General features: G+C 35.5%; 3 protein-coding genes across 18 annotated transcripts in view; 2 read left to right on the forward strand and 1 right to left on the reverse strand.

The window, feature by feature from the left end:
• The first annotated feature begins 257 nt into the window (after window positions 1–257).
• On the forward strand, window positions 258–4,124 carry LOC141292338 (protein SET-like). Of its 2 annotated transcripts, none has more exons than XM_073824343.1 (8): window positions 258–548; window positions 1,473–1,530; window positions 1,984–2,126; window positions 2,227–2,330; window positions 2,565–2,678; window positions 2,781–2,951; window positions 3,036–3,179; window positions 3,274–4,124. In XM_073824343.1, exons 1-8 carry the CDS (start codon window positions 476–478, stop codon window positions 3,292–3,294), a joined length of 828 nt encoding a protein of 275 aa, XP_073680444.1. In that variant the 5' UTR covers window positions 258–475; the 3' UTR covers window positions 3,295–4,124. The 2 variants fall into 2 exon arrangements, with proteins under 2 accessions (XP_073680444.1, XP_073680445.1); XM_073824344.1 differs by having other exon boundaries at window positions 3,036–3,174.
• Window positions 4,125–5,900: 1,776 nt separating this feature from the next.
• dync2i2 (dynein 2 intermediate chain 2) lies at window positions 5,901–11,747 on the forward strand. Its single transcript, XM_073825127.1, has 9 exons — window positions 5,901–6,234; window positions 6,326–6,577; window positions 7,042–7,151; window positions 7,232–7,389; window positions 8,803–8,912; window positions 9,005–9,172; window positions 9,870–10,102; window positions 10,201–10,358; window positions 10,436–11,747. Exons 1-9 carry the CDS (start codon window positions 6,157–6,159, stop codon window positions 10,672–10,674), a joined length of 1,506 nt encoding a protein of 501 aa, XP_073681228.1. The 5' UTR covers window positions 5,901–6,156; the 3' UTR covers window positions 10,675–11,747.
• The window catches only part of sptan1 (spectrin alpha, non-erythrocytic 1), a 46,642-nt gene continuing 43,752 nt past the window's right edge, over window positions 11,748–14,637 (reverse strand). For all 15 annotated transcript variants that reach the window (XM_073825112.1, XM_073825113.1, XM_073825125.1 and 12 more), the window contains 5 exons: window positions 12,898–13,094; window positions 12,757–12,810; window positions 12,522–12,668; window positions 12,294–12,441; window positions 11,748–12,207 (listed from right to left, as the gene is read on the reverse strand). In XM_073825112.1, the coding sequence (XP_073681213.1) occupies window positions 12,082–12,207; window positions 12,294–12,441; window positions 12,522–12,668; window positions 12,757–12,810; window positions 12,898–13,094 (672 nt within the window). In that variant the 3' untranslated portion in view covers window positions 11,748–12,081. The remainder of the gene's footprint in view (window positions 12,208–12,293; window positions 12,442–12,521; window positions 12,669–12,756; window positions 12,811–12,897; window positions 13,095–14,637) is intronic.

The following is a 14,637-nucleotide window of genomic DNA, read 5'->3' on the forward strand; positions in this document are numbered from 1 at the left end:
TTTTCTTACATATATACATGTATGTGTATGTGTTTATATATCCATAATAAATATACACAGTACACACATATATATTATGTAATCAAAAACTTTTATTTTGGATGCGATTAATCGCGATTAACCGTTTGATAGCACTAATTTATATTATATATTACATTACATTACTCCCCAATGGAGGCGTGGCTCTTTATTCTCCTAAAGCGCGTTCTCGGCACTGCCGGGGGGGCGCGCTTGCGAGCACAGTGGCGGGTGTCAGAAAAGAGGAGGCGCGTGGTGCGATACGCATCTCTCATTTGAGTGTGCGTGTGTTGTATGTGTGGAGGGGAAGCGCAACACACGTTGTGAGATTCGCACTTCTAAACTGAGCTAGAACCAACTTTATTTCCCCCTTCTTTCGCTTTCCTCGAGCGGAGGAGGACGTTCCGGAGCTTTCGTTTCAGGAGTAAGAAGGCAAATCCTCGGCTGTGGGGGAATAATGTCGGCGTCGGCGGCGAAAGTGAGCCGAAAGGAGCAGAACTCGAATCACGACGGAGCGGACGAGACCTCGGGTAAAGTAATGGCGGCCTCCTGCGCACCGCCATTTTCAGTAATTTACACTTATTGCGTTTAAAGCACGAATACTAATTTTAACTAGCTGTTTGGCATTTATTTGAACCTTTAAGCGAAGCTAGAGTTTGTGCCCGGGAGAAGTCGTTTTTTGCGGGGTAATTTCAGCAAAGGGATGTTCCGCGCACCGGAGGCCATGTTTCCTCGCTCGGCGGCTTCATTGTGCCATGCTCGACGAACATTGTGTTCGCTCGCCGTTTAGCTTACAAATACAACACATTTCCAAGTTGTTTACGCTTATTTATGTGCTCAAATGCGTTTTTAAATCTAATATGACTTAAGTGTTATTTACGCACTGTATTGCGCCCATGTTGTGTGCTAATAGGCTAACTGGTTATTGTGTCTCCCCCGCCATCACGAACCATTCCCGCATGTGTCACAGAACCACGCTACCGCTGCATCACAAATAACCGTAGAGGTGTTTATTGTTGCTAAAGTGGGTCGAAATTACTTTCTGATTCGATTTAACTTTTAATGCGCGGTAGCAACGTGTAATTCATTTGTAGGACGGTAAATCTGGCCCAACGCGTGGCCTCCACCTCCTCCGTTTAAACCTCGCGGCCTTGCGCAGCAGCTGCTGAAACTGCACCGGTTTGAGCTGGTCGCCCGGCAATCACACCTCGCTTTCACTTTTAGCTTATCTGTGTGCTTTTGAATCAGATGAGGTTGCATAAAGCAATGCTGCTTTGTTTTGCTATATGGGTTTACCAAATACATCGTGTTTACATTGTACGAATACATTTTATGTAGTTGCACGTGTGTATTTTGTGATGTTTTTGTTTCTTAGGATTGCATGCATGTGCAATTTTGTCCTACTGCTTTTTGCAGGATAGTGAATTAACCTTTGTTAATTTATTGCACTTCAGAAAAAGAGCAACAGGAGGCAATTGAACACATTGATGAAGTACAGAATGAAATCGACAGGTAAGTTTGCAATTGTTGCTCAAGTATCATTTTTGACCCTGGATCACAAAAACAGTCATAAGGGTCAGGTTTTTTTTAAACTTATTGTTAGGCTAGGACAATTGGCTGAGATGCTATTTGAAAGATCTGGAATCCGAGAGTGCAAAAAAATCTAAATATTGAGGAAATCACCTTTAAAGTTGTCTAAATAAAGTTCTTAGCCATGCATATCACTAATCAAAAATCAAGTTTCGGTATTTATGGTAGAAAATGTACAATAGAAAATATCTTTACTTAATATCCTAATTATTTTGGGCAGAAAAATCTATCATTTTGACCCATACAATGTATTTTGGACTACTGCTACAAATATACCCGTTCTACTTAAGACTGGTTTTGTAGTCCAGGGTCACATTTGTAAGTACACATTTAATGCATTTTCTTTGTTTATGCATTTGTATTTCCCTTCCTCAGATTGAATGAGCAGGCGAGTGAGGAAATTTTAAAAGTAGAGCAGAAGTACAATAAGCTACGTCAGCCATTCTTCCAGAAGAGATCAGAACTCATAGCCAAAATTCCAAACTTCTGGGTCACAACATTCGTCAACCATCCACAAGGTGAGATTTGACATAACATAATATTGAGACCAGCTGTTGATGTTAAATATTGTTGACTTCTAAAATGTTCTATTTGTTTCTAATGTTTTTTGACTAATAGTCTCAGCCTTGCTCGGTGAGGAGGATGAAGAAGCACTTCATTACCTGACCAGAGTGGAGGTCACGGAATTTGAGGACATCAAATCAGGTTACAGAATAGATTTTGTAAGTACACTTTTTTTTCATCTGGTCAAGTTTTGAAAGTATGCTTTTAAAAATAAAGAGAACCATTTGAGAACATTTGCTTAAAGAACCGTTTTTAAAAATCTAAAGAACTTTTCTGCATTTCAGAAGTTTCATAGATGTTTAAGTTTCTTTATAGAATTATTTCTTTTTAAGAGTGTAATGCTCAGCTGTGAAAAACCAGTTTGTTTGACCTGTGATTATCTTTTTATGCAGTACTTCGATGAAAATCCATACTTTGAAAACAAAGTCCTCTCAAAAGAGTTCCACTTGAATGAGAGCGGTGACCCATCTTCAAAATCCACTGAAATCAAATGGAAGGCTGGAAAGGTGAGTTTTTTTTTTTTTCCCCTCCCTTCTCTCTCTCTTGTTTGTTTTTGGCTTAATGCTGTACTTTTTTGGATGTCTGTCAACTAATTATGTGTGTTCCAGGACCTGACAAAGCGTACTGGACAGACACAGAACAAGGCAGGGAAGAAGAGGCAACATGAAGAGCCAGAGAGCTTCTTCACCTGGTTCACTGATCACTCCGACGCAGGGGCTGATGAACTCGGAGAGGTCATTAAAGATGACATCTGGCCCAACCCTCTGCAGTACTACCTGGTATGAAACATTACCATTGCAGTTTGCATGTGTTTATTAGTATTAGCAAATCAGAATTTGTATTCATCTCATCTATCTTCTCAGGTTCCTGATATGGATGAAGAGGAGGGTGAAGGCGAGGAGGAAGACGATGAGGAAGAGGAGGAGGGCTTGGAGGACATCGACGAAGAAGGAGATGAGGAAGAGGGTGAGGAAGATGAAGAGGAGGATGATGGAGAAGATGGTGAGGTGAGAATTATTCAAAGTGTTGCTTTAATTTAACATCTTTAATGTGTAGATGTATGTATTTGGAGTCTAAATATCTTTCTTTTTCCTTTTTCAGGATGATGGGGAGGATGACTAAAGGCTGATAAGGACATATTCCAACACTTGTACCTGTTCTTTCCTTTTTTGAAGTCATCTTCCAACCATGGGAGCAAAAAGCTTTGTTTTTATTTTATTTTTTTTAATTTTTTTTTTCGTGTGCTCCATCTTCTGTTCTACTGAAGCCTCTCCTGTCCTGACCATGTCTAAACCCAGTTAATTCCCTGGACATACAGTTCCTGCATTGGAAAACTAGTGGCATCTCGTTGCTGAAGCCTCTTGCGTCATCTTTAATTACCACCATCTCCAAAGACGAATACGAAATATTAACAATCTGCACGTCATCCTCTGTAGACTAAACTGAAGTAAATAGCAGTTTATATATTAAGTATATGAAATGATTTTTTTCTCTCTCTGTGAATGGTTGTGAGTTGAAGTAATAAGCCATGGTGCAGTGATCTAATCATAGCGTACATACCTAGCCACTTTTTTTTTTTTTAATATATATTTTCTTTAATGCAGAGGTGGGCCCCAAAGAGTTGACACTGTTTTTCCTATGTGATATATTGGACAAAAGGAAAGCACCAGCTAGCTCCTGTCACCTCTTGTAAATGTTTTGGGGTCAATATCAGGGTATGGCAGTTATTATTGTTGACAGTTCAGTGGGGTCGGGTGGGGCGAGTGGGCATTTGACACATCAACATTTGGGTTTATGTTGATTGACTTTTCATTGTAATGTTTTACAGACACCCATGAGGTTTGAAACATTTTTAATAAAAACAAAACACAAAAAAACTTCCTCTTGTAATTTTGAGCTTGGCTAATTAAAGGATTATTTAAATGAGATAATAAAGCCTGTAGAATCTTAAAGAGCTCTACAAGTGATCTTTTCTCCACCTGTTTATTTCGAATGTTTTGGTACATCTTTAAAGGTTTTTCTAAATGTAATTGTATAGTCTGTTTAGCTTAATGTTGAATTGTCATAAAAGAGTCATGACAGTAGGGTTTGTGTTGAATAAATCACTTTTTTGAGGTATTGCAGACAGCTATTTTTTATTACAATTGAGTTATGGCTTTTATAAGGGTACATTTTAACCGCTTAAAGCTCCAAAGAGTTTAGTGGTAACACTTTACAATTAGGTTCATTAGTTAACTCAGAATGAACTATTTATTAATCTTAATTTCACCATTAATTCATGCATTATTAAAATCACAAGTTGTGTTAACATTAGTTCATCCACTATTAACAAACAATGACTGTATTTTTATTAACTACCATTAACAAGGTTTAATAAATAGTGTAATGTATTGTTAATTTAAGTAATTTATTGGACTATGGTCATTTTCCCAGAGCAGTCTTACACAGAATTATCTATTACATTTTCATCGAATGGTACGGACAAAAAAAGTATTTTATTTTGTGTGTGTTTATGTATATATTTTGGGTTATTGTGTTTTCTGATTGTGATGCTGATCATTTATCGTGAAGCATATCATGTACACCATGTTACGGGGAATCCGAGGAAAACTAATATTTTATCGCTTTATTATTAATGATGAAATGTATTTCTAAAGTATAATTCTATCATAATTATGATGGCTAGTCATTTATACATCATGTGCATGCAAATCTAATCAGCGAGTCACAATGTCACCTTAGTCCCAATTATTATTATTATTTTTAAATATAAAGAAAAATAATTAATCTACTTCTAGTAGTTGAACTTTTTGATATTAAATGGACACGTAAGAAAAACTGTTACGTGATCAGTAATAAGGTCAGTAATATATTAAAAAAGAACTAAAGTCGGTTAATGTACAAACAATGAACAATATATTTACACTATTTCTATTCTAATATGACTACCATACATATTTCACTTTTTATGAGAATCCAAAGCACCTCTACAATACTTCGGAAAAAGAAAACGGTAGTGTTTTACTCTAGCATTACATAATGTAATTTTAACAATAGTGTAATAATTTTAACACGTTTATTTATTCAAGAGCAGTTAGTGATTTTCTCTTTGTCTTTTGTTCAAAGCTTGCGATATTTCGATCATTTCAATATATATTGCACAGCCCTACTATTTATTAATCTTTGTTAATGTTAGTTAATGAAAACACAGTAGTTCATTGACTAATGTTAACAAACACAACTTTTGATTTTAATAACGCATTAGTAGATGTTGAAATTAATATTACTAAATGCTGTAGAAATATTGCTTATTTTTAGTTCGTTAACTAAAGTAGTGAAATAATGTTAACGAATAAACCTAATTATAAAGTGTTACCAAAAAATGTTTATATAAAGCGTATATTAGACGCCTCAGGCGAGACAGGGTTTAACGTACTTTTCTCTGCCAGCCAGTCATGTTTTTGTATGTATGACTTCTTAAAACGTTTACATGTTCTTTTTATGATAAATCATAATAGCATTTCACCAAACAATGTTAGTGTTTTTTTAATAGACACCGAATTATAAGAACGGTCCAGGCAAAATGTCCTTTTATAATACAAAACTGAAACTGCGCAAAGTAGGTTGACCAATCAGAAGCTAACACCAGTGACGTACGACGGACAGGCAGTCATTGATTGGCTCGCGGTATCCATGGCAGCGCAGTCACGGATGTCACATCTAGGATAATAATGGAGGAACGGACAGCGCTGTGCAGTGGCCAAATACAATAAAATATCGTGCAAAATTAGCGATAATAACGTTTTTTCCCATTACAGAAGCAGAATTTGATTCGTCGAACATAAAACAGTTTGTAAATATGATGAATAACAACCAAAAAATAATCGCTAGCTCATAGCTAACGGTAACGTCTTATTAAAACTAAGCGTTTTGTAAAGATATAAACATTTTTTTTTCTGAGGTAAAGTTTGAGAAGGTTTAAACATGTTCACGGATGAAGCGCTCGACTTAGTTGGTGCCGAATCGACATGGAGAAAGTCTCAGCAGCAAACACAAGAATCAGTAAGTACAAAGGTTTTCTTACCTTCTCTATGAATAAGGATATCAGTCATTTTGTGTGATGATATATCGTGTGTGTTTTATTCTCACACAGAGGAGCTGTCAAACTCTTCCAGTTCACACAGCAGAGGCTGAAACACAAGCCAAAGAAGTGTTAGACAACAGCACCCAGACACAAGACCAAATCAGTCAAACACTCTCCCTAGATCAAGACATATCTGGTTTTCCTGGTTTGCTGGACTTCTTGAAAAGAGTTGAAGACGTAGTTATCAAAGAACTGGTGAAAAACTCCAAGAGCCATGCTTTTGATGGGTTTGAAGTGAACTGGGAGGATCAGAATGAGTCGGTGAGAGCCTTAAATGCAAAATATTTGACCCTGGACCACAAAACCAGTCATTTGATTAATATATATCTGAAAGCAGAATACACAAGCATTTCATTAATGTATGGTTTGTTAGGATAAGACAATATTTGGCAGAGATACAACTATTTGAAAATCTGGAATCTGAGGGTGCAAAAAAAAAAGAAGCAAAATCTTGGGCTTGGGCAAAATCGCCTTTAAATTGGTCCAAATGAAATTCTTAGCAATGCATATAATTCAACAAAAATTACATTTTGATATATTTATGGTAGGAAATTATCCCAGTAATTTTGGCCTAAAAGAAAAATGAATAATTTTGACATTTTTGGCTATTGCTACAAATATACCTGTGCTACTCAAGACTGGTTTTGTGGTCCAGGGTCACATATATTAATAATTGTATGAATAATTTGTTTAAATGATCTTACAACTGGTAAATTGTTGCACAGGTGTCCTGCATGTACCGTCTTCAGCATGTTGATGCTAAGGAAAGGGGTCTGCAAGTCACCAGTGTTTCCTGGAACTGCACCGGCTCGGTCATAGGCTGTGGATTTGGCCGGTAAAACAGCCCTTTCCCTATACAGACACATACAACCACCTGTTGTAATTAAAGTTTTAATGTTGTATTTTTGGGGTTAGTGTGGACGATGGTGATTGGAGCAATGAGAAGGCTTACGTGTGCACGTGGAACCTGGACCGACAGAACCTGAACCCAAAGAGGCCGGATGTGATCATAGACGTGGCCACTCCAGTCATGTGTCTGTGCTTCCATCCTGTGAGACCATCTGTAGTTGCTGGTATGGACACACTTTTACAAAATCAAATGCTTTAAAAAAAAACACACAAACATCTAGGTTCATAATTTACCCCAAAATAGAAAATAAAAAAAACTAATAAAATAATTGCATAAAGAAATTGAAGTGTACAATTATGCATAAAATGCAACATTTGTGTAAAATGGAATCATGTTGTGTCAGTTAAATAATACAGAAATAAAAAATAATCCTGTTAGTGACATGTTTTTACTTTTTAAATTAGCAATATTAGAGGCAGTAAAACTAGTATCATTCTTAAAAATTAGATAAATATATAGATATTTGCATTTATTTGATCTAAAGTGCAGCAAAAACAGTAACATTTTTAAATTTAATTTTAAATATTTTTGTTATTTAAAATAACTGTTTTCTATTTGAATATATATAAAAAAAAATGTAATTTATTCCTGATTTTTTAAGCATTATTGCTCCAGTCACATGATTATTCTAATATTCTGATTTGCTGCTCAAAAAACATTTATTATTATTTTGTTGAAAACAGCTGAGTATAATTTTTTCAGGTTTCTTTGAAGAATAGAAAGTTCAAAAGAGCATTCTAATTCAAGAAAACTTTTTTATTATCACCAATATTTAAAATAGCCAAGTACATTTTTTTCAGGATTCTTTGATTAATGGAAAGATCCAAAGATCAGCATTTCTCTGAAATATAAATCTTTTGTAACATAAATTTATTTATACTTTTGATCAATTTAAAGCATCCTTGCTAAATAAAAGTATTAATTTCTATAATTTTATAAATGGGGTATAATGCATTATGTTACAAAAGCTTTTTATTTCAGATAAATGCTGATCTTTGGATCTTTCCATTAATCAAAGAATCCTGAAAAAAATGTACTTGGCTATTTTAAATATTGGTGATAATAAAAAAGTTTTCTTGAATTAGAATGATTTCTGAAGGTTCATGTGACACTGAAGACTTGAGTAATGATGCTGAAAATTTAGCTTTGAAATCACAGGAATAAATTACATGTAAAAATATATTCAAATAGAAAACAGTTATTTTAAATAGTAAAAATATTTAGTTTACTGTACTTTGGATCAAATAAATGCAGGCTTACTGATCAGAAGAAAGTTCTTTAAAATATAGAAATCTTACTGATCAAAAATCTTTGGCTGGTTGTGTATATATATATATATATATATATATATATATATATATATATATATATATATAGATATAGAGATAGAGATAGATAGATAGATCTAAATGGGAAACAGACTTTATTTTCTTTTTTTACCAAATATAATTCTTAAGCATCCTGAACAGTTATCAATAAAATGGTCTGAAATTCTCCAAAAAATAAAGTTATTAGGGACATATGAATATTGATGGCTCACTTCATCAAGCTGATGTCCTCTTTCTCGTGTCATTAGGGGGGCTGTACAGTGGCGAGGTGGTGGTCTGGGACACCAGCCGCTCACAGGACCTCATTCTGGCTCAGACGGGAATGTCTGCAGATACCCACCGTGAACCGGTTTATCAGGTATTTAACCTATTAAATAAAAAGTCTATGAATGAAATGTGATACATAAGCATTCAGTGATCCATAAATGCAGAGTATTTCTGTGTGTACAGGTCAGCTGGGTCCCAGGACCTCGCAGAGGGGAGTTTATCATACTGAGCGCCGGTTCAGGAGGAAGAGTTCTGTTGTGGACTGTTGATGGAGCCGAAGCCAAACTCATCTTGAGTTCTGGATATGCTCTTGTTCAACAGCAAATACCTCAGAGTGGAACAGCAAGCAAGGTTGGTTATTTTTTATGAAAATTGCTAACTGTCCATTTTTTTCTTGTGAAGATGATCAAAAGTCAAAAGTTTACATACACCTTGCAGAATCTCTTACCCAAATGATCCACAGCTGTTTTTTTTTGTTTCGTGATAGTTGTTCATGAGTCCCTTGTTTGTCCTGAACAGTTAAACTGCCGGCTCTTCTTCAGAAAAATCTTTCAGGTCCCACAAATTCTTTGTTTTTTCAACATTTTTGTGTATTTGAACTGATGCTTCAGGAGGTAACACAATGCATTTTAAGTGTTGGGGGGTGAAAACTTTTTGAATTTGAATGTTAGTAAATGAAACTTTGTTTTCTGGGGAACATGTAAGTATCTTCTGAAAAAAAAAAAAAAGATATTTAGGCAAAACAAGAAAAATGTACATTCTCATTCCGTTCAAAAGTTTTCACCCCCATCTCTTAATGTATGTTTTTTTTTTTTTTTTTTTTTACTTCTGGAGCATCATTAATGTTTGAACCTTCTGTAATAGTTGCATATGAGTCCCTCAGTTGTCCTCGGTGTAAAAAGATGTATCTTAAATTCATAAAGTCATTATTGGAAAGGGTTCAAATACACAAAAATGCTGAAAAACCAAAGAATCAGTTTGACCTGAAGGACTTTTCTGAAGTAAAGCGGGCATTTGACCCTAATTTAAAAATTTTCTCTCCCCGAAGACTCGAGGTAGCACTACTATTGGTGTAACCTCTGTTGCACTTTCCCCGTGGGACCTGGACACATTCTTGCTGGGCTCAGAGGGGGGCCTTGTCCTCAAATGCTCCTTCAGCAGTGAGACAGTAGCAGCAGTGCCCCCTAATGGTGAGAGCGTGACACTGCGGGCACCAGTGCAATTCTCTTTCTCACCACGAGGGGGCCCTATACACTCAGTCCACTTCTCACCGTTCCATAGGTGAGCTGTGATACCTTCCTGTACTTTCTTTACTTAGTATAATATCTTCTTTATAGCTAATTGGCAATAATTGTAACATCTGGTGTTTCTGATTTTAGGAATCTGTTTGTAAGTGTCGGGACAGATGGTTTGGCTCATCTGCACACTGTGCTCCAGCCCCGCCCCCTTTTGTCTCTCCGGGTGTCTGATTCATATGCGTTTGGGGTGAGGTGGTCACCTACGCGCCCTCTAGTCTTTGCTGCATCCACAGGACAGGGTGAGATGTTTGTTTGTGCATTCATTTATTTATTTCTCTCTCCATAGTTTTACATGTTTTACTTTTTACTACTTTAGGACTGGTCCAAATGTTTGATTTGGGTCGGAAGTCTTTAAGGCCAGCTGCCACAATTGACCAGAACACAAGTGGTCAGCCAACGTACTGCCTGGAGTTCAACCCCAAACACACACATCTGCTGGCAGTGGGCAATGCAGATGGTAGCGTCAACATCTGGCAGCTCAGTGCAGAGTTAACAGAACAAGGTGCAAAGGAAACAGCAATGCTAGAACAGCTGGCCAATGAGGTGGCGGACTGATTGTTTGAGCTTCGTCTTTTCAAAGGTTTGGGTGTTCTTAAAACACATTTACAATTGAGGTCAAGTTTACATACACCTTTCAGAATCTGCAAAATGTTAATTATATTAGCAAAATAAAAAGGGATCATAAAATGCATTTTTTTATTTAGTAATGATTTAAGACATTTCACATAAACCAAAATAGAAAATAATAAAGTTTCAAAAGTTTACACCCTCTTGATTCTTAATACAGTGTTGATATCTGAATGAGCCACTGCTGTTTTTTTATTTAGTGATAGTTGTTCATGAGTCCTATTTGTCCTGAAAGAAACTCATATGTGACCATTACAGAAGGTTCAAACACTCACTGATGTTCCAGAAGGAAAAACAATGCTTAAAAAGCTGGGGTGAACTTTTGAACAGAGTGAAGAGGTGTACATTTTTCTTATTTTGGCTAAATATCTTTTTTTTTTTTTTCATTTAGTACTGCCCTTCAGAAGCTACAGAAGATACTTACATGTGTCCTAGAAGGCAAAATAAGTTAAATTTACCCTGATTTTCATATTCAAATGTTTTCACCCCCTGGCTCAGTTGTTTTCAGGGTGAAAAGATGCATCTCAAAAGCATACAGTCATTGTTGGAAAGCGTTCAAATTCACAAAAATGCTGAAAAACCAAATAATTTGTGGGACCTGAAGGATTTTTCTGAAGAACAGCAGGCAGTTTAACTGTTCAGGACAAACAAGATACTCATGTATCACTAAAAAACAAACAAACAAAAATAAAACACAGCTGTGAATCATTCAGGTAACAACACAGTATTAAGAATCAAGGGGATGTAAACTTTTGAACAGGGTCATTTTTTATAAATGTAATTATTATTTCCTTTCGTAGACTATGTGGAAACATCTTTTATGTGAAATATCTTATTCAGGTCAGTACTAAATAAACAATAACATGCATTCTGTATGATCTCTCTTATTTTGGTAAAATAATTAACATTTTGCAGATTCTGATTCTGAATTTTGACCTCAACTGTATATATGCACTGCACTGTACATATAAACTGTAAAATAAAAAACACAGACAACTCTGTCCAGTTATAACCAGTAGCGTTTATTTAAGCACACTGCAGTCTCGTGGGTGATGTTATAGCATGTCCTCTCTATAGGTTTGTTAAACAAAGCAAAGCACTTAACAGCTAAAACAACCACAATAAAATGCAGACAGATCCACTACACTATTGTCAGTGAAGCATGAGGAAGTGTCAGATAAATACGCAGGGTTAAGAGTGAGAGCAAGATACAGATATTGCTATACTGGGTGCTATAGAGAATTTCAATTCAGATCCATGCAGTTTGGCTGTGTGTTCTTGTGAAGGGGGGGGGGACGCATCCCGATTGGTCACTGGCAGGCAGGGGGCGGGGAATCAGTTGACAAAGAGCGAGCGGGTGAATTCCACAAAGTCGAAAGCTGACGGGATTTCGCGGCCCTTGCTGTCCAAGTAGGGCTTCATATGGGAAATGCAGTAGTCTGCTTGTTCCTTGGACAGGTTCTGTAAACACAAAGTCATTAAGATCATCGTTCTAACACCAAATAAAAAGCCAAGGCTGAAAGAAAACAGACTGAGATATTTTGTACCTGGTAGAGTTCTTCCTTAGTGACGTAGGGTTTGTTCTCGGCGCTTAGAGCACGGAAGGCGCTTTCGATTTCCTCGCTTGATTTCACATTTTCTGTTTCTCGGCTGATCATAAAGGCCATGTACTCCTGCAAGGACACGTTTCCATCCCTGAACCAAACAAATCAATGTTAGCTCATCCAAAGGAAAGATATTGAATACGTAGCGCATCCACAGAAGATGTTTCTCACCTGTTTGGATCCACAATGTCCAGGATGGATTCGAACTCTGGATCTGGTTCTCCTTCTTCAACCATGGGCAGGTCGTAACCTAGAGAGCGCAGGCAAGACTTGAACTCCTGGTGATTGAGACGTCCAGATTTTTCTTTGTCGAAGTGCCTGAGAAACAAACATTTGCATTACGTTTTCAAGAAGACTTAGGTGTAGCATTGTAAGGTTTTGTTTTTAAATAAAGCGGATTACACACTTGAACATCATGCTGAACTCCTTCAGAGCCTCTTCTGTTACTCCTGTAGTGTTTCTAAAAAAAGAATTAGAAGAAAAAATGAATAATAAATAACTTTTAATGAAAATATCTAATGTTTTGGATTGGTTTGAGAAGTGTCACCTGGCTTGGATCTGTTGTTCCAGGTTGTGTTGCATCCTCATGCCCAGTTGGTCGAGTTGGTCCCACTGTTGAGCCAGACCCACGGTGCTGTGCTCTGTGTATTTGTTGTCCAGGATCAGTGCCTCCTCCATGGCTGCTCCCAGATCCTCGATCTTCTTTAGTTGACTGCGCATGGCACGAATCTCCTGGTGCTTGCGCTGCAGAGAAAACCAGACGGGATAAGACATAAGAACAGAGCATTTTACAGTTCAGTGTGACCAAGTATCTGTTACTTTCTGGGGTTTAAAGCTTATGCAAGTGTCTTAATGTCCTTTTTCTTGCAAAGTGAAATGTTTGTACACTTTCTGGCCAATGAATTCCCACAATTTCCTATGGTTGTCTAGTAATTTACGACTCAAATTCGAAGCCATTTTATATTTGAGTAAAATAAATAAATGAATGTGTTTTGCACATAAAACACAATTTTTCAGAAACAATGTATTCACTATTTTATATAATATCACTGAAACAGTTTGATGTCAGTATGTAGGCAATAGAGACATTTATTATGTTACAAAAGACTTCTATTTCAAATAAATACTGTTCCTTTAAACATTCTATTCATTGAAATCTTGAAAGAAATGTAGTTTAAATATTTAACTGCTAAAATAATAATCCAAAAAAGCTTTGCTATCTAAAATACTAAATAAATATATTAAACTATAAAACAATTTGAATTATTATTTTACAAAATTGAGGGCCCTATGAAATCAGTTTTATTCTTTCCCAATTTTTTTTTTTTTTTTTTCTCTGAATTCCATTTTTTCTAGATTGTTTTAATGGTTAAAATAAATTGTATTCATTAAAATAAAAGCATGTCAAATTCATTGAAATCATGAACCTTATAATATTTAGCAAAAAATACATTTTTCAACCCTATAAAAATGTTTACTTTTTTTAAACCAAATTTAGTTTCTCTTTCATTTTCTGGATTCCATTTTATTTTAATTATCAATATTTCACAATATTTAGAGCCCTATGAAATCAGTTTTATTTTTTTTTCCCAAATTCCGTTTTTTTTGTTTTTAATTTTTCTAAATTCCGTTTTTTTTTTTTTTTAGACAGTTTTTTCTGGACTGTTTTAATTGTTCTAGATTGTTTTAATGGTTAAAATAAATTGTATTCATCAAAATAAAAGCATGTCTAATTAATTGAAATCATGAAACTTACAATATTAAACAGCATTTTATTAAAGATTCAACAGAAATTTATTTATTTTTTAAACCAAATTCAGTTTCTCTTTCATTTTCTGTATTCCATTTTATTTTGATTATTAATATTTCACAATATTTAGGGCCCTATGAAATCAGTTTTTTTTATTCTTTCCCAAATTCTGTAAAACTTTTTTTAATTATTAACAGTAGTACCATCATTACATTAAATAATTTCTGTCACAGTTTTTTCAAGTTAAACCAACCTTTTATTTTGACGGGTTGCTGTGAAGACCTTTAAATTTTTGTTTGTATCCGATACATTTACCATTTTGATCAAAAACAATGGTAAAATGCTCATGACGCGACTCTAACCTACATTTAATGTATCCATCCAAAATGTGTCAAATTCAGTAACATTCCATGTTATACAGTAAATTCCGTTTTCATGACTGAATTCCGAATTTTTGTGTTTTCTGCATTGCGGAAATCATAGAAAAGACCCTTAATATTACTATTTTCACTGTATTTGAGATTAAATATGTGATGT

Source organism: Garra rufa, chromosome 19 (genome assembly GCF_049309525.1).
Source record: "Garra rufa chromosome 19, GarRuf1.0, whole genome shotgun sequence".
In the NCBI taxonomy this organism is placed as follows: Eukaryota; Metazoa; Chordata; class Actinopteri; order Cypriniformes; family Cyprinidae; genus Garra; species Garra rufa.

Excerpts from the sequence above, each read along its gene's own strand:
- LOC141292338 (XM_073824343.1), top strand. The coding sequence starts at position 476 with ATGTCGGCGTCGGCGGCGAAAGTGAGCCGAAAGGAGCAGAACTCGAAT. Across the intron at positions 2,127-2,226 it reads ATTCGTCAACCATCCACAAG|TCTCAGCCTTGCTCGGTGAG; the intron begins GTGAGATTTGAC and ends TTTGACTAATAG. Across the intron at positions 2,952-3,035 it reads ACCCTCTGCAGTACTACCTG|GTTCCTGATATGGATGAAGA; the intron begins GTATGAAACATT and ends CTATCTTCTCAG.
- dync2i2 (XM_073825127.1), top strand. The coding sequence starts at position 6,157 with ATGTTCACGGATGAAGCGCTCGACTTAGTTGGTGCCGAATCGACATGG. Across the intron at positions 6,578-7,041 it reads GGGAGGATCAGAATGAGTCG|GTGTCCTGCATGTACCGTCT; the intron begins GTGAGAGCCTTA and ends ATTGTTGCACAG. Across the intron at positions 7,152-7,231 it reads ATAGGCTGTGGATTTGGCCG|TGTGGACGATGGTGATTGGA; the intron begins GTAAAACAGCCC and ends TTTTGGGGTTAG.